This window comes from Bombus pascuorum, chromosome 8 (assembly GCF_905332965.1).
Source record: "Bombus pascuorum chromosome 8, iyBomPasc1.1, whole genome shotgun sequence".
Classification (NCBI taxonomy): Eukaryota; Metazoa; Arthropoda; class Insecta; order Hymenoptera; family Apidae; genus Bombus; species Bombus pascuorum.
In genome coordinates this window covers 6,672,173-6,694,111 of record NC_083495.1, presented here as the reverse complement: position 1 = coordinate 6,694,111, position 21,939 = coordinate 6,672,173, and the positions used below count along the sequence as shown (strand labels likewise).

Below are 21,939 nucleotides of genomic sequence, written 5' to 3'. Positions count from 1 at the left end.
ATCGCTACAAAATCACAGCGGCGTTATATCACTCATCGTTAAAATTTATTGCATGCGATTTTTTGCCAAATAATATTCGATAAAATTAATGGGATGACTGCAAGAAATTATCAACGATATTCGTGAAGATGTACGCGTTCGATGTAATATTAGTGGAGCGCAACGTAAACAAAAGATGCAACGTTCTTGCGTCTTTGTAGCAGTCGTAATTTCGCTATTGGAACTTTAGAAAATACCACTAATACATAGAATAGAATTGTGCCTTTGGGCTTAGCCATTACGAACAACTCGATTATTTAGATATCAGACCAACCGATGACTGACAGATATGTTTTAGCCTACTCCGAATAATTTATTTTGACATTATCTAACAATAAATCACTATTCTGAATCAAAGTTAGCGGACAGCTAGTGAACATGTTTACGTTTTCTGTCATGCAATGTCCTACACAGACGCCCACAGTTCAGCTACCGAAAATATAGAACAAATTGTTTTTATTATCATTATTAATATTATTTAATTTGTACTTTACAATTTGTCCAGCTGGACATTTGGTAAATTTGTCTAACTTAATTGCTAAATAACATGTGGATGGCTATATATAGAACAAATGAATCGTATCTGCAGCATCATAGCTACAAAATTGCATCGAAGTCACACCTGCACCAGATCTAAACTGGACCATTTTAAAAAGTCCTCGGCTGTTTTTCCATGAGTACACAGCGGCCGTTTTGGGAACGACTGTTCGTTACCTCGATGGAAACGGGGATGAATAATGCAAGCGTAGAACAATATCCATTCCCCGGCACGTGGTATTTCCTCTAACGGAATCCTGACAGTATTCGGAACAAAATCAATTACCGGGCGCTCACACAAAGCAGCGACGGGCTGTACAAAACGACGTGTGCCCGAGCTAATGGCCCCTTTGTTTCTTTGTGTTAGCTGGAGCATCGCGAGCGCGAATCGCTAATAAACTGAACAACCGACACAACAAGTTTCTCTCTCCCACGCGGTTTTAGCGCACTTAATAACTTCACGGATCAGTGAACCGCGATACTCTAATCGTAATTTAATATTCGAACAGTGGTCCGGCGTGCGGAATTGCCGATTAAAAAGTTGGCGAGCCAAAGAACGAAAGAGAAATAGTATTATCTTGGCCGTTTTTATCTCGTCGATGAGAAACCAGCAGAAAAATATTGAAATAACATATTCCATCTCTCTTCGTTCGTTCAATTGCGAAAACGCGCGTGTATTAAAAGATAAATTGGACGATACTGCACGAGTTACGCATAATCGTTAATCGTGCACGCTTTTGAAATTATTACGTGGAAAGGAAGAAACTGAATCGTCGATAAACGTGACGTTGAGTTATTAAGTGGCCCGTTTTCGGATCTGTGCATAAATACAAGCTCAACGGGAATTACAGAGCTTTTTCTAATTACAGTTCTGCTGTGTCTGCAACGTTATTTGCCTTGAATGTATAGCGCACGGTAAACATTTGTCCGAGTAGTCTAAACTCAGCCTCAATCGAGATTGATCTATTCAGCTCGAACGTGTACGTGATGTCCATAAGTTTCGTCTGTTTATGTTCGCCATGAATTTAGGGCGAGATGTTGGTTTAATCGCTCGAAATCGACGCGCGATGAAACAATTATTTCCCTTCGGTTATGTTTGGTTTGATTTGTGAATATTGTTGTTTCTTAAAGTGTATCGTTCCACTTTTCCATTTCTCTTCTTCTTCGTTTGATTATCGTTGATTTTATATCAATAAAGAATTAATCTTTACGATGTTTACGCAAATTTATGCTTTCAAAGATACAGAAGTAAAGCCTAAATACATCTTTACGCGTTTAGATTTCCTGTTATACACGTCAACGTTATAATTTGTTTAAAAATTCGCTTGAAAATATCAATGATTCTAAGAAAAGCAGATTAAAACGAACTTAATACAAAATACCAGCAAGTTGTGTGAAGCGAATCGCCAACTCCATTCACCAGTCGATTCAGTAGTGTTCAGATAGTAAGCCCGCTTTAATTCCCTCGTTTTTCAAGCAACGTCACCGACAGATAATGTCGGCCAGTTCGATGCTCGACGTTTCGTAACTTGGCGTTAATTTTATCGTTCTCGTCGCGAATCATCCCATTATGCGTGCCCGTGGGAACGTCGAGATTCGCGCATAATCTCGCCGTCATTTTGCTAATCCCCCCTCGAGTTGCTACATCACGTGATTTATCACCGTTGCACAAGTTTCCTACACTTGTTTAAATGCTGTGCACCAACTGTAGAAATTCTTATACAGAGAAAATTTCGTTGATAGCCATTGGTAAACTTCGTTTCACAGATTAATCAGCCATAATAACGTAGCGAAAGATTATCATGTAAATACTTGTAAATCAAAATTATCGCGTTCCTCCCCACAGAGCCAATCATTATACTATTCTTTCTTGTTTAATTTAATTTATTTTATATTTCTTCCATTGTACAATTTCTTTTGCTCCATATAAGTCGTCTATCAAGGTCATCGCAGTTTTTCTCTTCGTTTACTTCGAAGACACGTGCCGCGGAAGCAAGACCGGTCCCGCGATTATAATTAGAAGCTCACGGCATATCCACGATCACTGCATCGCTATTTATGCCATATTTACGAGCCTGCCTATTTACGTGGCGCATCTAATGAGCTTTCGTTCCGATTGTCAACGCGAGCGAACGTCTTCTTTATAATCTACTTCCGAAGAACCTAGTATTTTGTTAAACAGAAACATCGAAACATTCACGTCATCGTGAATGTATCACAAAGAAGAAATGTGTGTCAGCGGTCGTTAAGGTAAGCCACTCGAGTCGAGCTACATTTAGGTTGCAGATAAGGTCTCAGGACGTCATTAGTTAAAAACCTCCGAATTATGGTATCTCGAGAAAAGTGGCCGGAAACCGCTTGAGTCTAGCGAGACGTTTAAAATGGGCACGGTGGCCGGATTATATCAGAATTTTAGAAAGTTTCCAGATACGAGTTAAATGTGATAGAGCGTTAATGGGTGCTTAAAGTACTTAAAAATTCATTGTGCTTTGTTCTTTCTTCTGGAAAAACATTCCCTTGGATTACATTCCATGTATTCTAGCCTATAATTAGGGTTAAGCATCCAGAAGAACATCTGCTACGAGATCTTCGAAATTTAAGGTCAGGTCTCCACGAAGAGAAATATCGCTCGAGTGATTCAGTGATAAATACAACTCTTAGACAACGATACATTCACACTATTTTTCCCTTGAATGTTCCAATTAAGAAACTATTAAAAGTACTACAAAGATTCATTGAAAAATCGTTGAACGTGAAATCGGCTACACGAGCAGGACGTACCTCGTTTTCGCGAAAAAGCAGTGCCAAAAATATCTGCGAAAGGGAAGTGATAGTTTGTTTGGGAATCAAGAGTTGAAAACGAACCCTGGGGAGATTCCTGCGCAGCGGAAGGAAAATTCCATATGATTTGAAGCCTGTGGCTGGATGGCGCGAGGCAAAAGAAGAAGAGGAAGAGGAAGAAAGAACAGAGCAGAATACTGTAGAAATACAGGAGAACCGAGACACACACGGTCGAAGAGGCTCGCCACCAAGTCTCAGGGAGCTGTGCGTGGGCTCGATGCCAGGGGCTTCTGCCAAAAGAAAAAGAGTTCTCGGAAGAGAGCAGCAGGTTCTCCTCTCGCTCGCGTGTGTGAGCTGGTTGCAGCTTTCGAGGGCTTCGCTGGGGACAATCCGCCACGGGATCTTGCCAAATCTCGCGTACGGGTTAATTGAGTAATACTTTTGACGCTGATGACGCAGGCGACTATTTTTAATTGGCCAGCAGCTGATTACCTTCGATTCCTCCTCGTCTTATAAGCAACGTTACCTCTTCATCGTTGATTAAACTCATTGACAACGAGGTTGCTTGTTACTTTTCGTCGTTTCACCACCAAAAAGATTTTCTAGAAAAAATAAACGATGGTGTTTCAGAAATTCGCTTTCAAATATTATATTAATTTTCCTCTGTAGTAATTCTCTTTTTTCGCGGAATTATCGGTATCGTCGGTACCATGTTGAAATTTATTTATCTGTTCCGTGTTATCATCTATCTTTTTTGATATTTTCACGAGTCGATGTTATTTACTTCGAGTTCGATATCAAAACAGTTTGTCGAAGTTGAGGTGTCGCGAAGGTGCCACGTTTTGTCACGTTATCAAGATTTTCTCGAACATTGCTGCTCGTAAATTGGTTGAAAATCGCGAAAATAAGTCAACTAATTTCGATGACTAATTGTAAGGTCATCAGGTGTAAGTACGGCTTCTTCTTATCGTACCTCTTTTCTGTTATTTTCATCGCAAACGGTAAACACTCGACAACTTCGACTATCGAGAGTCGCATTTTTAATTGTCGTAAATGCAACAGTCTTTTTTTTATCAGACTAGCTAGAGATATTGTAGTTTCAATCGCGTATTAATTTTTTATTTCCCTTAAAGAATAACAACTATGTTGCAAATTGTTAGATTTTATGGTCTACTGATTTATAGCACGATATTACAGAAGTAAAAGCGTGTTACATAAGACAAAATGCGTAATACGGAAACATGCGATGCAAAATATCTGTATATTTCCCATAAATACAGTAAGAACCGCTGTATAATATACGTATTGTTAGTGGGCTTTGTGTAGGAGTGAAGAAACAAAATTAAAACAGGTATATTAACGTGGGTTGATGCGATGCTCACCACTTAACGGCTACATTCGTAGCGTTATCTTCCACCTTGCAAATTATTATAAATGGTAGAGCTCATGTTTCAATATGGTTTCTTACCTCGTCCTGCAATACCCTTCGCATGAATCGTAAACCTATTGGTAGCACCATTTGTACTTACATATATACATATTTCGTAATCCAACAACTGCTCAAGATCGTTATCATTTAATGATCGATATTGATCCTGTAGTTTAAACAAAACCACTTCTTTGCTATTTCGTAACACGCCACTAGACAAATAGCTTTGTTGTTTCCATTCGAATCTAGATCTCTGATAATAATTATCGATAATAATCCAAATTTAACGACGTCACGCGTATAAGTTACGATTTCACGAATCAACGCGTTAGCACGTTACCTTCGTTTTATTTTGAAACGTTAAACCTGTTTTAAACGTTGAGGCATTAACGCGTGTCGTGAAACTTCTTCGCTGACAAGATTAACGCCCGTTGGACTGTTATAAGGTTTCGTCGCATCGTCCCTTTGATATTTTTGATCATGCGAAAGAAGCTCGATGGTAAGTAGTCTTCTAGCGTTCGAGCACGCCCACATAGCGATCCTCCCTCGATCCTCTGTGACCGATCAACGACACACGTCGAAATTGATATTCCTCGCGTGACGAAAGCCCGCGTATCCCCAGTGAAATGCCTTTCCCGTTTAATTTGTTCAAGCGGGTCATCGACCCTCTGCAAGGACGGTAGTAACCGTTCGCATTAATATATCGCGCTCGTACGACCACCGATCGTGTCTGAATGTCCACTGTTTTTGCCTTTGGTCGCCTCGCGGTGGAAAACAATCGATAGAGGACTTCGATATCGGCCTGGTCAATAGAACTTAAGATACAGCCACGATGAGGTCTCTCGTATCTCTATTCTCGAGTATGTTATAAGATATGTAATATAAAATGCAGGATGTTGTAGATTTGCTATTTTAGGTTTTCGATACTGGTAGACTTCTTTGTTCTGTCTTCAAATATTATAGAATAAAGTAATTTAGTATTCTTGTAGGTTATTCAACACATAGTCAGTTAATGTGACTAAGTTGAACTGAAGTGGGTAATTTAAATATTTCGCCCTATAATGATATATTTTTGCAAGCAGAATGTTAAAACCTACGTGTTCCAAATTTCAACTAAGTCAGTAACTCTTGCACTTTCTCCCCATTATGAGAGTCCATAAATCTACCCACGTAGCGCTAGTTGGACGTCGAAGAAGTTCGTCATCGTTATGTCTCTCGAGTTAACTTTCCCATACGAATTACCAATTATCAAAGGACTCTAACCTTCAAGTAAAAAGAAAAATAAAAAGAAAAAAAAAGGAGAAAAACACTTGCATGGAGCTGTAGGAAAATTAAGAGTATCCCCTTGCCGGGGAGTAAAAGGATGTTCCAAACGACTCGATGCGTAAGATCTAAGTTTAGAGGTTGCATCTGCGTGTCGAGAAGCCAGTAGTCAACACTGTCGCGCCTATAAGTTTCATGACTTTTCATTGTGTAGTATCGTGTTAATATGAGTGCATGTTACAAACTTACGTGTGTGCAAAGTGCAATGGTTATACAGGTGATATCAGGTACAAAGACGAGCATGCCACGTCGTTGATGATGTAAGCTGAACGCTCGATTTCGAGGTTTGCTTCCGAGTAACCCGGTTTTCTTGTTCCGGGCTCTGAGACAAACACGATTATGTCATTAATGCGACTATGCGAGCACCGCTTATGTACGTTACGTCGATTTTCACGATATAGCGTATCATTAGGTCAAGCGAAATATATAGTAGTAGAACGTGATCAAAAGAATTTCAGTTATCGTTTGATAAATATATCCGACGTTTGTTCTGTTTTTCCAAACGAATTAAAATTATTGCGATCTAATCTTATTACACTTTTGCCACACTGTTATGCTTTGCTAAATAAGAAGGAGATAACATTATGTAAAAAACTTGGCAAAAAGTTTAGGCTTATCTGAGTTAATGATAATTGGCCACGTTTGATCATAAATATAAACTTTCTAATCCAGAGAAACGAAATATATTAATCCATACGTGTCTCTTAACTGTCCAATAATTTTGTCCGCTGATTTCTTATTTTTCCCTTTTGTTTCTTTTTTATTAAGCAACCGACTAAGCTTTTTTTTTCATTCCTTTAATTACAGACTCATATTCTGTTGATGGATGCATTCCTCCAGAACAACAGGCTGGATCATGTCTCCAGGGTGATGGCCTCGCATCCTTCGTACTTGGAACATTTCCTTCGTACTCAACATTTCATTCTAAGGGGTGACGGACCGCTTCCTTACGACTACAGGCATCTCATCGCCATTATGGTAAGTGCACTACTGGTTTTTCTCTTTATCTAATTCATCGTAATGGCGGCAACTTTTTTCCACGCGGTGATAACACGCCATCTGGCGAACGTAGTGCGGGCGGAAGACGGGAAAATTCTTCTCGCGAACGCTAGATTTTTATTTCGTTTCCTCGTAAAATCGAGAAAACGCCGACTGCTTGGAGGAACAAGAATGGCCGCGATGCTTATTAACATAAAGCCGTCGCCTCGGGAAGTGACATTAACGGTGCAATTATTCGCGGTGGGGAAGTGTTTTGAACGCTGGAAGACCGTTCAAACGGATTACGTAAGATTGGCCAGGAAAAGCTCGTTATTGTATACACGAACGGCAATATTAACGGGGTCAACGTTGAGAAGATCAGTTTTCAATGTTGAATTCGAATCAAACATTAGAGACACGCATGATATAATAGTTTACGTTGTGAAACCCTGTCTATAACTCCGTTACGAAGTACCTGAGTTCACGATAAGATTTTTTGAGAGATATATTCTCTATGGTCCATAAATTTCAACCGCTGCAAGGTCGAATTTGTTGACGAAAGCCCGAGAAAAATTATTTTCTTTCTTTCCTCGGACTTATCGTATATTTATTTCATCCTGTTATTCTCTTCCTTTATTCTTCACGTTCGTATCTCTCCAGGGATTCTCTTTTACTTGAATGGATAAAGGAAAGTTGTTTAAGATGAAACAAGACGAGGAGGTTAAATATTTCTTAGAGCGAACAGTTACTGCGTGCGTATAATTATTAGCGTTAATCAGTTGTTAAAGAATGCTCTTTCATCCTATTATTATCGATTACGATAGTCGCGTGAAGAAATTGAAATACATTGTCAGTTAGATCGACAGAGTTGTGTTTGTTCACGTGTTGGCGATTATTTTTGCGCGTTATTTTTATGCGCGACAAACAAAGCCGGTAATATGATTGTCGTGGAACGGGTCGGCGCCGCGACGCTGCGTTCTTTTCAAGCGTCACCGTGTGCCCGTTTTCCGAGCTATTCCACGGTCGTCCCTCGCCCAACGGGTCGTGCTTTGGGCCAAAGATTATCAAGAAACCGAGCAAGTGCAACGGGTTTCGTAACGTTATGTATTCTTCGCCGCTCGAACTAGTCGTAATTACATTACTTACGTTCCTTAATTATATTTCTTAATTTTTCTTTCGACGAAGAATAACTTTGCACGTTAATCCTTCTATTTGTACGCAGCAGTCGGTCATTTACGACTCATTTTACGTTTATTACTTTCTAAGGTATACTATCTAAATCGTTGTTATTCGATCATTTTATTCGAACTATAAAGAATTGTACTTTTTGAGAGCATGTTAGTGTCATATCTGGTGCTTGTCTTTCGTCGCTATAGAATTAAACAATCGATTCACGCAACGACAGTTGTTCGTTCACCGATTCAACAACAGCCTAATTGTCACTTACGGTCGTAGCTATGTTTTCTGATAGCCCTACAACTTATTACCTTCTTCGAAGCTTAAGAAACGATATTTCTTAGTAGGAAAAGTTGTAAATTCCGCGCGGAATACAGTTAGAAGTTCTTTTTTGTCACTTACCCCGTTTATCATCTCAACTTTTCAATTCCTAATCTAACTCGTAGATGGTCGCAGCTTGCTCGTTTCGTGACATGCGATCCAATCTGTCTGAGCGGTTGAATGTCACAGCATACGTGATAACGCGATAACTACCGGCTCGCAACATGCCAGTACGTAGTCGTAGACGAAATATCGTTTCTTTAAACTTTAAACGATCAACCGAAAACGCTTTATCGCGCGATAAAACGTCGACGTTCCTTGACACGGGCTGAGGGGAGGAAGAGATTCTTGAAAGTTGCAGGGTAAGAGGAGAGTTGCGATTGTAGTCGCTACACGGAGGAGAATGATAAAATGATAAGATATCTGAAAAACAGCTTTTCTACCGCTAAACATTCTATCACGTGACACTCTCGCGCGAGATTCGCGTAATTCGCGCAATTTGGCAGCGTTCAAGGTCGTTGGAAAAACCATTCAGAAGTTTGGGATTATCTGCAGGGATGTTCTGCGACATAAAGTATTTTTATTCGATTGAATTATTTCGAAATAGAAGTAAAAAAAAAAAAAAAAAAAGAACAAATACGCACGCACATACATATAACAGAGATTGTAGATTTTACAGGAATTTGTTAGGGAATAATTTATGGAGGAACGTATAATCAAAATATGCTGCATGTTCGTCGGTATATAAACCAGGTTTTAGAGAGAACAATGCCATACGAAGGAAAACAAACGGATATCTCGCCTGCCTGACGCTGTATCAATTTTTAACGAGGATACACGTGGCTGGTATCGTCGTCTTCTGTTACACTGGAATTCCAAATTATCTCGCGCATTTCGTCGACTTTATCATCCATTCCCGAGATTGTTGTACCATTTTTGTACAATAATTTATCATTCGAGAGCTAAAAGAAAAAAATTCTTCAAAATATTTCGTAAAAACTTTGCTTATGAAAAGAACAAAAAACATTTGTAACTTCGTAGAAAGCAGAAAGCATCGGGTTTCATTCCTTTAACAGCGTCCCGCTGCCATAAAATGAATTCAAGGAAAATTGCTTTTTCACTCGTCACTTCAACTCGTTCTCTTTGATTGTCTCATGGTTGTTCGATGGACAATGTTTTTCCAAGGTCTGCAGGGGGTCGACGCGAAAAATTTCAGAGTCATCATGCTATTTGTAGACTTCTCTTATCGCTTATCGTGGCTCTTGAGTCGATCGATCCGCGGCCCTGCATGGTAAACACGTGTTTTGTTTACGCGCTTCATCATCCTGCGTCCTCTTCCCTTTTCCTCGACGTTCGTCCACCTACCTATTCTTCTTTGTCGACGTCTCCGCGTTCCCGATACTCGTTCTACGACCGGTCATTTGAATTTCTGATGTAATTCCAGCGCGATCAAAACAAACCAATAAGAAGACCCCGATCGTGTCGCGTTCCCTCGAAGTCGCCTCCTCCCTTTTCGCCATAATGTTTTTCATCGTAGTAAGAGAAGCGAGGTCACGATGGCGATTAAATTTTTGCAAAGTTCGTTGCAAAGTTTTGCAACGTTTTTGCAAAATTGAATTTACAGATACAAAATGTTATTTATGTACTGAGATGCACTGAAAGATGGAAATTTTCTCCTAATAAATAAAGTATCAAGCATCGTATGTCGAAGAATGTCAAGGCAGTAAACGCAATTATTATATTTGTAGGTGTACATTATATCGAATTTATGTTAAATTCATTATGTTAGATTGGTGAAGAAGTTGGCGTGACACGATGAACAGTCACTCGAGGGTTGAACATTCTTTCTTCCTTGTTCATTGTGGCCTTATGTTTTATATCGTGTCGGAGAACGTTATAGGGAACCCAATGTATACGATGGACGTGCTCTTGCTCAATTTCGCGCCTCGATACGTCGCGTCGTCGGCAATTTGTCTCTTCTCCAGCATCCCTCGACGGTATTTTTTTCGTAGATCCCTCTACCTTCTTTCTCCACGCTCGAGGACTTTTTTTTTTAAGGGATTTCTTTGGAACTTTACCGCCTCACGCGGATGAAAGTGCTACTCTATAGTCTCTTGTAGACTTCAGTTCTAAAAAAAAGTCTTCTCTTTGGAGAATGCCTAATTTTATTCGAAAGACAAAATTTAAAAATGGCAGCTGGTTGCTGTTGAAACGAAGTTATTCTGGAATTAATTTTTATATAAATTTATATTATTTGTTTATATAAATTTTTGATAGAGTGGCAAATAAAATTGTGGGTTTCTTTTCTTTTTTAGGCTGCTGGAAGGCATCAGTGCAGCTATCTCATAAATCTGCAGAAAGGAGAATTCATCCTTCAAGGCGGTGATCCATCGTGGCTTCGAGGTCTGAAGTCAATCCCAGGAAAATTACAAGATCTCTATGACATTAACAAGATTCTAGCTCATAGGCCATGGTTGTTGAACAAAACGCACATAGAGGTTGGTTCGAACAAGATTAGTCTTAACTTTAGAACTACTAAATATGTATTTGCTTTTACAATCGCGTTCAAACACCCAAACGCCTTTACATAATTAATCCTCACCATCGTTCAAATTGAAATATCATTTTATATTTTCTACTTAATTGTAATCGTTCATGTACTATATAATGGACTATTCTGATGTTAAATACAATCGTTGGTAAAATTCCATAAAATAAAAGAAAGGAGAAAGTGTTGAGAATAATTGATGGTCTTCTATTTACAGAAACTGACCAAAGGTGCGGACAGCTGGTCTTTAGCCGAGGTGGTTCACGCGATAGTTCTTCTGGCCCACTTTCACTCCCTGTCGTCTTTCGTATTTTCCTGTGGGATTAACGAAGAGCTGGACAACGTAGCCGGTCACCACTACAAAGAGAATGTCCAGGATAATAGCAATAATGTACCAACTGCCAAAGATAAACTTTCCAGTAGTCCCAAGAAGATTCCCAATGGCGATGGCAAGACTGGTAAGTCGGTCACCGATCGTTTAAAATCCTGTTCCTAATCCCGTAAAACCCAAACAACATGTAATTCATTCTCTTACGAACACTGAATATCATTAACTACATTCTACCGCATACCATTATCGTTTCATTACAGATATGAATTGCTAAAGTAGTATTTATAATATCAATCTATGCTATAAATCACAGATTTTTATTTAATTTTTTGTTTTCTCTTTATGCGTATAAAAACAAGTAGTTCCGTTCTCCAAGTTCAACGACATTTAACGGTCTTTCAACCGCGCCCTTCAACCGTTAGATCGTGCAAGATTATCATTGCTAATGACCAACAAGTGTTTGTGATAACAAGATATCGTTCAAATCTGCACAGAGAACATGCCGTCGCCGCCATCCTCGCCGAGCATAGTGGGTGAACAGGAAGTCGGCGTCGAAGCACTCATGGAACGTATGAAACGTCTTGAGAAATCCAAATCCTACCAGATCACGCAAGAGGAGCTGTCCAAAAGATTTGAGACCGTAGAAACACAATCTGCGGAATTGGCTGCAGCGCCTCAGAGGAGTAGTTCGGTTCTCGACTCTGATATCGGTCATTTCATCGAAGATCCTACGTTCATTTATCAAGACTTCGCCAAGGTAGATTTTATTTCATTGACTCGTTAGTAGTTTATCAATGTGTAGACTCGGTTGGAATAACATGGTCATGTAGATCGAGCGATAACTAATAACTATGTAAATACGGAACGCGGTTGAAGTCTAGACTAAAATCAGTCTCGTATATAACTTTCATAAAGCGTCAGAATTAACATTGTGGTCAAAATATCGTTATATATGTCGTCGTAGTGGATATAAATTCGCCGGACCAATTCGAAAGTACGTTTCAAGGCGACACGAAGCTCGCCGATGAATATTTAAGTTCCGTCGATTCGATCACCGTTTCCACTGTTTTATCATGAATATTTACGACACGTGTGTCTTGTCGAAATCGAGTAGTTTAACTTTAAATGGTGGTGCGATCGAATTCAACAACAAAGGAAAGAAAAACGTTATTCCGTGTCGCTATCTAATCACATGGTAATTACGTAAATTGCTATTGTAAATTATAGTGTAACTTATCGTTATTTATATATATACGTTATTATACGTTATTTATATATATATATATATTATATTTTTGTTAGTATTATTTTAATTATATTATTGATCAATATGATTTAGTAACGTATATATGTAATATGTATATATGTATAATATGTATTTATATACGTATGTATATATATATATCTTCTTTTTTTTATTTTATTTTGGTTTTTACAATTTGTCCTGAAGGACATTTGGTAAAGTGTTATATCTCATTGGTAAATAAAAAAAAAAAAAAAATAAATAAAATAAAATAAATATAGAATGTGGGTGGCTACCCCCAGCGGGGTGCTAGCTTCGTGTTTCCTAAGTTATATCTTTTATGACTATATATATAATGAACGTAACATATATATAATACGAACATCTATATATATATAGAATATGTTACGTATTATATATATTAAAGATACGTGTAATTTATAATTAAACGATTTTTCGTTTCAGCGTGGTCAACTGAACGATAGACCAACGTTTCGCGTGCAAGACTACTCCTGGGATGATCACGGTTACTCGCTGGTGAACCGTCTGTACAATGACGTCGGTAATCTGCTAGACGAAAAATTCAAGACAACTTATAATCTCACCTACTTTACCATGGGCACGCACAGCAGTGTGGATACGTCCCGTTTTCGACGAGCGATCTGGAATTATATTCAATGTATGTTTGGCATCAGGCATGACGATTACGATTACAACGAGGTGAACCAGCTGCTCGAGCGTAGCCTGAAGACGTTTATCAAGAACGCCGTTTGTTACCCGGAACTCGTAACAAAAAGGGACTACGATCGCGTGATGAGAGAGTTCAAGCACAGCGAGAAGGTTGGTTGCCTTTTACCTCGAGCCTGTTTATCGCTTTGCTCGTGTCTGTTTGTAGATTTTGAACTGGTACGAGTTTACGTAAGAAGATATGTGCATAATTCTATTTACATATGATTTCCGTGACATACGCACGCATTTCGGTTTCACGTGTCACCGTAATGACTTAGGAATCGTCTATTTATTTGTTCGGTTTTAACAGTGTTTGAGCTCTATTAACGCTTCATATTTTGTTATGTTTTATTAAAAGTGTATTTTTCGTTTTTTTCAGGTTCATGTAAACCTGATGATTCTGGAAGCACGAATGCAAGCGGAGCTGTTGTACGCGCTCCGCGCGGTGATGCAATATATGACCTAAGCGAGGCATCGTCGCTGCTCCTTCGTCTACTTGCTGTCTGTCAGTTTGTCGTCGGTTTATTTTATCGTCTCTGCGAGGCGTCTTTGCGGACTCTGCACACGGCACAGTAAGGAACGAGCAAACGCGACACTGTTTCTCACGCAGTATATAACAATGTACCTTCACACAGTGACAAAACACATTCATTTACACACAGCTATATTATTCATCCATATGTACACATAGCAAAGAACAGAGAGGAGTTCACGTTATAATAAACTCACCATACACACGCAGACGTACAGAATTGAAAACAAAAACATAATGAAACACGCGTGTGAGCAAAGAAAAAAAAGCGGAACCCCGAAATTCGAGTGTCCATTGTGAGACGGCGTTACCAGGGTGTCCGTCGTTTGCTCGTCGCTCGTAACCTTAAACGACAAAGATTTCTTCGATGAGTCAGTGCTGAACCGAAGGAGAGAATCGACCTGAAAGAAAAGCTCCGCGAGGCGCGTGGAAGAAGAAATGAAAATTTCGATGTAGTCGATATCGATGCTGACAAATGTTGATCGGTCACCGCGATAGAAGATATCCGACCCTCGAGTCGGCAAGTTAGAAGATATCGATGGTTTCGTCTCTGAATCGGAGGCGTATCATCCAAAGCGATCTTTCTGTGTTTGACGCGCTACCGTTTCCGCTCTGTAAACCGGAAACGTGGATGCGTTCTTATTTTCTGCTCGGTTTAATTTTTGGATTTTAGATACCCCTTATGGGGTTTAAGGAGAAGAGGATACACGCAAGAGAGAAAGAGAGATTTTATGATTCGTTTTGTAAATAGACACTCGTATTTTTCTATGTTTGCCAAGATATATCGTATAGTAGACTGTTATTTGCGCGTTTCGTTATAAGCATTTCAGATCTGTTGAAGCTTTTGCCCCTTCCCCGATCGTCGCGTTTATCCTTTTGGTAAAATTTCCGTGCACATTTTTAAATTGTACTCTTTCCCGCTTTTAGTTTTACACAATTCCCAGCTGTAGGTACGACAGACGATAGCGATTATTATAGTACGTTCGCGGTTCTTTCTTTCTTTATCCGCCTTTCCGTTTTCTTTTTTGCATGTTTTATTACTAACGATCGCTTTTAGGAAACGAAATAAAAAAGAAGTTTGAAAAGAGGGGAAGGAGAGGAGCATCGCGCGTCCGGTTTTTTCCAAATTAATCAACTACTCGCGGCTCTTTATATATATATCGAGAAGATTTGCTAATACAGCACTGCAGTTAATTGTAAGGATAAATTAAGAAGTCTATTAAAACACTGTTTCCAATTCGAATTGACCAATTTGAAATGGTCCCGTTTTTGCGTCTCTACGTCGAGACACTCGCCCCTCCGTCGCCTTTGTATCGATTCGTCAATTCATTGATCGAATAGACGAACAAAGACGACGATGGAACGCGACGAACAGAAGAAACAAGTGAAATAGACATGGAAAGAAATTAAACAATTTGTCTTTCGCGCTATGACCGCGATTCGCGTTGTACATATTATATACGTTTTAACCTCGTTTATTTCACTGACTATCGTATAACGAGAAAGCTATTAATATAAAAATGACAAAAAAGTGTACCTTCGTTTTCGTCGTATCCGTGTGTGTCGAGAACACAGGTGATAAATGAAGTCTTTAGATCGTAGGACGATCTGCGCGCAGGCGCATGCGCGGCTTGGACGCGCGGTCTTTTTTAAATTCGTCGCTCGGGTAGCCATGAGCGCGCGCGCAGAGACAAGCAATGCCTATCGGCTGTGTTTATTTACGATGGTTTATGGCGCTACTGTCACCAACCAGAAATATACGGCAATGTATTACTATCTCGAGCAAAAATCGAACGAAGAAGAAGGAGAAAAAGAGCGAAGAAAATCGAGGGCGAAGAGTCGCGCGCGCCGCACCAAATCTACGACAAATTTTTTCGTCCTTGTTGTTCGAAGGCTAGGCGTCTTCGAACGAACATAAATCGCGTAGCTATTGTATTGGAAGCTGTGCGAAACTTTTTGGCATTAATACGGTGCAGCGTGCGCGAACCGCTCCGATTTTTTAATGGCGAAAGTGAAAGAAAAAATCGGCAAGGACCAAGCGAAGGGGCGAACGATCGCGAAACAAAAAGAGAGAACGAAGACTCGAAATGATTGACCGCATATGCGCGTGCGTTTTATCAACGAATTTTCATGCCTTTCGCGTAACGTCGTTTTACTATAACGACGTAGGAAACAAAGAGAAGATGAAAAATAATTTAAAAGGAACGTGCGAATAATAAGTTCGCCCCTTCTGACCATCGAACGGTTGGCAACAGTAGAACGCACGCGCGGCGTTAGTGTGCGAGCAGGACAGAGAGAGGCTGTTTAAACAAATCAAATCCAATATTAAGTCGTTAAGGTACACGGGAGAGAGAAAGTGCGGCACAAAAAGAAAAGGAGATAAAAAGAAAAAAAATTAGTACTCTATACACGCGAATTACACGTGTCTGTGATCGCATATTATATATATATATACACATATATATATATATATGTATATATATAATAGATATATATTATATAGATCGCATATTATATATATATATATATATATATATATATATATATATATATAATAGATATATAACACATATACGCATTATCGAGATGAAAAACAAACAAAAAAAGGACCGATATATTATATATATGAATATTATATATATTATATATTTGTATGTACGCATACGGGTACATACGAAAAGCGTCTATACGTTTTACGACAAAGAGGAAAGAGGAGCGCGGGCGGTGTATTATCGATATTGCACGAGAGCCGAGAGAAAGCAAAACGATTAAAAGATAAGAAAAATCCATCAGAGATGTAAGTGTAGCGTTTGTAATTAACGGTGTCTCTTTATTATGTAATTGTGTATATGCGCGCTCTGGAATTATCGTATATTCGTGTATATGATTCCGAGTAATTGCGTTTTCATGGAGAGCGCCGTCTGTTCTCTCGATCGTGAATCGAGTTCGGGGAGTATCGCGAAACTGATTCGACGTATCTGTCCAATCGTAGATTTACTCTCCTCTGACCGTTCCCTTTTATTTTTCTGTTTTTAACCTTGTAGACTCTTTCCCTGGAATGATTCACGAGCGAGAGAGACAGAAGAGCAGAGGTGGATAAGCGAATATACGGCGCATGACCCGAAGAATTAAGAAATTAATTATTACGATTGAAGCAGCGAACAAACACACACATCTTAGACTTTTCGACCAACAGCGACGCGTTCACATGGAGTGGACGACGTCCTCACATATCACATGAAGAGTTTATTCAGGACGAGTCTCTCGCGCGATCTTAGCCGTAGACAGGATTTAGAGCGGCGCCGTCGAGCGTTTCCTTCGTTCGTCTTTCGCTTTACACGTTCTCCAGAGTTTTCTAACAATTTCTGATCAAAATTCTCATCCTCCGAAGGAGAAATCTTGATGTTCCACCAACACGCACTATCGAGCCAAGCATCAATATCGAGCATCATGATTCATCGGAAGAGTAGAATTCTCACCAGGAATTTTCAAATAATAATTATTCAGGCTCCGAGAGTGAAAAAAAAGATCCTTCGATCAGCCATGTCGTAACAGCTGAGCAACCGAAAACACGAGGGAAGTGACGAGTTACTCGATCACAGTATTCCGTAGTTTTTTTAACGATTTATTTTTCTCAATAACTCTCTTTCTTTTCCATCATCTTCTTTGTCTTCGCGCGTCTCGATTTTTTCGTATTTCTCTTCTCCATTCGTATGATTCTCCTCTTCTTGCACCTGATGACGGAACACGCGCACACACACATACACACACACACACAAGCGCGCTCGCGCGCGAAATAGAGTCGTTTACCTGTGCACGATCAGAGAACGCAGAAGAAAGTTAACCGTTTACAGGGCCACCATTCTTGACGCGATCGTTCTCGACTTTTTCTCTTCTTCTCGGTTCCGCGCGTTCCAGGAACGAGAGACCTTTGATGTATTTTTTCGTAAACCGGTTCGAAGATCGCGTTTGTATTTAAGGACGTCCGTTTGTCAGTCCTAAACGATATTTAATAACGTAGATTGTACAAAAGGAATTATTTAACGCGTATATATGTATATGTATTTAATGTTTTTGATACGGCGCGTCGACACACGGCGTGTAAACGGTTAAACAGGAAAAAACAAGGAATGAAATAAATGAAAAAGGAGCAGATCTCTCCGACCAAAGAAAACTTTTAATATCGAGGCTTTTCGAGGCAACTTTAAAACCGTCATTCGATCATCAACCATTTTTATACGCCAGTCCTCATCGTTACACGAAATCGTTCCTGATCGAGATCGATCGCGAAGGGTACTTTATTTTCCATCGTTCGAACAGAGTGATCAAAAGCTAAAGAAAAAAGAAAAGAAAGAAGTTCGTCTTCGAGCTACACACTCACTATTTCTTCCATCTATCTCTTGCTTTCTTCTTCCGTTTCCACTTTTCTTCGTCTACCTTTCTCTTTTTCTGTTTCTTTGTTTCGTCCAATGACTAGTTCGTACGAACAACATTTGTAAATTAGAAGAAATTCGTGGATCGCGAACGAGCGAGAGAACTCGACAGAGATCGCCTCGAGGATGGGAAAAAACGGATGAAGTTGCGGTGTTCGCGGCGCGATTTAACGCCAGGACTGATCTCATAAAATAAATAAGCATTCTAATAGTTGGGAGAGAGAAAAAGTGGAAGGAAGAACGAGCTTCGTGATTGCTAGATTTAAAGAAAAAGAGGAAACGACCGTTTGTTAACGGAAATAGAAGGTTGAGCGAGGAGACAACGATCTTCATTGATAATTTTCTTTCCTCTCCGCCTAGATTTCCTGACGTGATCAAGTTTTGCGAAACAGCCAACGCGTGTTTTTACCTTTTTGTCTTCACTTTTCCTTTCTGTATCGGTGAAAGAAGCGCGCTTGCGATAGAAATGGTAAAATATAGTTTCAGGTTTTCCGTTTTATGTGTTTATTTTAAAATAAACGGTGGATACCATCCCGTCAGGATATCGGGTGAAGTTGGACACCTCGATAAAAAGCGCGCAAGTGAGAGAAAAAAAAAATAAGAGTATGGAGGTGGACGAGAGAAAAAAAAGACCCGGAGAGTAGTCGATCGAATGAAAGAACGAGGCATTTGTTCTACATGCATAGACACACCATACATGCATCATACATAACACGCGTACGTGTATCGTTTCTTTGCTTTCTTCTTCGTACTATTATTATTATTATTATTATTATTTTTATTATTATTATTAATACTACTACTACTACTACTACTACTACTACTACTACTACTACTACTACTACTACTACTACTACTACTACTTTTACTATTACTACTACTACTACTACTACTACTACTACTACTACTATTACTACTACTACTACTACTACTACTACTACTACTACTACTACTACTACTACTACTACTACTACTACTACTACTACTACTATTACTACTACTACTACTACTACTACTACTACTACCACTATTACTACTACTATTATTCTACTTCGTTTCATTGTTTTTTTCTTTCTTTTTTTTCAATTTCGACGATAGATCGACACACAGCTATAAAGCGTTACACAAACACGATACCCCATACATTTACATAGAGACAGACAACACACTCTTATATAAAGTATGAACGCGTATTATCAAGAAGAAATATTGTTTATTGGTCGCGAATGAACGTATATGTTCGCATCGCGAACTCGAGCCACCTCCGAAAGTCACAAAAACATATATAAAAATAAAAAAAAAAGAAAAAAACAAGCATATTACAATAGAAAAAAAGGTGAAAACCGCAAAAAAAAAATATTACGAAAAAAGAAGAATAACGGAGCAACAAAACATTTACATGCCACCGTGTCGAGTATGATCGTGTGATAATTACAAGTGATTTGACTAGGCCCTTCCAAAATGGATTCAGTCGGTTATATTATTATTATTGTATCGTATCAGAAGAAATCGTAGGGCACGCTGGTGTCTGCTCGAATCCGCTCGATCTGCCGCGATCGTAAATTCCCTCGGGTTTTATACGTTTATACATTTTTTCTCGCGTTTTCCTTTTTTCCCTTTTTTTTTTTTTTCTTTATTTAAGTAGAGATGATTTCTCATCCCCGTAAACTCGGAGAATTCCATTCATGCGACTCCGCCTGAAACATCACGGTTACGTTGATTCGATTAAGCGACGCGGTCGAAGCCTAATCTTATCATGAACCGTAGCGTGAGACGCTATAATTGTAGTACTTCATGGAATTATTCCGGGGACAAAGCACGTTGTGATTGTTTCGCGAGATCTATTCTTCGTTGTCCATTTCGTCCGTCGATCGATTCGATGTTGATCGTGTATTTTATATTATTCGCGGTAAAAAGATTTCCAAGTTTCGAACGATAGGGAAAGAGAGAGAGAGAGAGAGTGAGAAAGAGAGAGAGTGAGAAAGAGAGAGAGAGAAAGTGAGAGAGGGGAGGAAATCGCGCGCGATGGAATAGCGCGTGAATCGAGCCGACACGAGCGTGTAAGCGTTACGTGGAGGGTCGTATGTGATGTGATTTCTTTTATATCATAACGAATGATGAACACTAAGAAATGTTATAGTTTCATATAAGTGATATGTTATTTGTCATTTATTTTATCCCTTAATAAATGATGTTATATAAAAAAAAAGATATACCATCGATCTTAACTTTGTACCTTTTCTTAACTTCCTTTAATCCTGCGATATTTTTTTAATTATTTGTTAAGAGATGATAATTGTATTTTCGTCCAGTCGCGGGGAGATGCGATCGCGTTGAAGCGCGTCAACGGGAGTCGTAAATTCCCGTTATGATTATAACAACCGACACCACGAACAGATCGATCCTCTTATTTCTTGTGAGATAATAGGGGTATCTGTTGTGTAATAAAGCTGTAATCAACAGTTCTACAATGTATATATTTTTAATAACTTGTAGCACTTGATATTACGTCGTCTAAGTACATAATATTAACTTGATGTCGCGTAGATTGTAGTGATATCCTGTTATTAGATCAGGAGTTGACTGACTTCTTGAGTTGACTACGTCGAGATGGAAAGAACAGTAGATGACTGCTCTAAGGATAAGACCCTTAACTTGTCTATACGAAGATTGGAAGAACAGTAGTTGCCTGTTTTAAGGATAAGATAGTTGTCTTGATTACCCGAAGATTTGAAGAACAGTAGTAGACCCGTCTCGTACTATTAAGGAGGAAAACTCTGTGTGGGTGTGTCTTTTTGAACTAAGAACGCGGATTCGGTAGAAAAGTGAGGGTAACGATTCGCGATGCCCATTGGTTATAGCCAATGTTAATAAATAAAATATGAGGACAAAGTATCCTGCAGACGTGGGTCATGGGTGTCCTTATTCACGGGAAAAGCCTGCTATTTCGCTAGACGAACATCCGCTCTCTCCGTAATTAGTAAGAGCGTGCAATAAACATAAGGATTGTTTTAAGGACCATTCATAAATCGAAAATACTTATATGACTAGAGATTAAGCTAAAAAGATTCGGTTTATTGCGGGTCAGTGTAACGATGTGTAGGCCTTGGCAGCCAGACCGTGAGGGACGTCGCAGGGACCATCTCACGCGACAATATAATTGTTAAGTGATAACTCTTGGTTGATAAGTTTCATTCCTATCTCCATTTCATTTTGTACCAATTCTATTTCATCTTCTACGTCTTATATCTGACATCTTATATGCTATATCACGTATCCCACAACTAACTCTTCATTCTGCACACTTAAACCTCAAATGTTGCATATCAGAACCCACACATCACACCATCGCACGTTACACCTGCTCACACACGCATACAATTCTATTTTCTATATTCGACATATAATACTCACTACCCCATGTTCATTACCTTAAGACCATCTTACAGTTTCCATACCACATTTCACTTCATATATCTTATTCTATATTCCATAGCAAGTAGTCCCAATTCATACCTTTTATTTTGTAGGTCCCTATT

The 21,939-nt window shown here is 39.2% G+C and overlaps 1 protein-coding gene and 1 long non-coding RNA gene across 3 annotated transcripts in view; one reads left to right on the top strand and one right to left on the bottom strand.

Annotated features, from left to right (window-relative positions):
- LOC132910148 (uncharacterized) overlaps positions 1 to 9,048 on the bottom strand; it is a 48,791-nt gene extending 39,743 nt beyond the window's left edge. The window contains exon 1 of the long non-coding RNA XR_009658697.1: positions 8,666 to 9,048. This is a non-coding gene — a long non-coding RNA (uncharacterized LOC132910148). The remainder of the gene's footprint in view (positions 1 to 8,665) is intronic.
- LOC132910108 (sestrin-1) overlaps positions 1 to 20,628 on the top strand; it is a 150,940-nt gene extending 130,312 nt beyond the window's left edge. For both annotated transcript variants that reach the window (XM_060965580.1, XM_060965579.1), the window contains exons 7-12: positions 6,917 to 7,087; positions 10,900 to 11,082; positions 11,350 to 11,590; positions 11,958 to 12,220; positions 13,172 to 13,546; positions 13,815 to 20,628. In XM_060965580.1, the coding sequence (XP_060821563.1) occupies positions 6,917 to 7,087; positions 10,900 to 11,082; positions 11,350 to 11,590; positions 11,958 to 12,220; positions 13,172 to 13,546; positions 13,815 to 13,901 (1,320 nt within the window). In that variant the 3' untranslated portion in view covers positions 13,902 to 20,628. The remainder of the gene's footprint in view (positions 1 to 6,916; positions 7,088 to 10,899; positions 11,083 to 11,349; positions 11,591 to 11,957; positions 12,221 to 13,171; positions 13,547 to 13,814) is intronic.
- Positions 20,629 to 21,939: the final 1,311 nt, after the last annotated feature.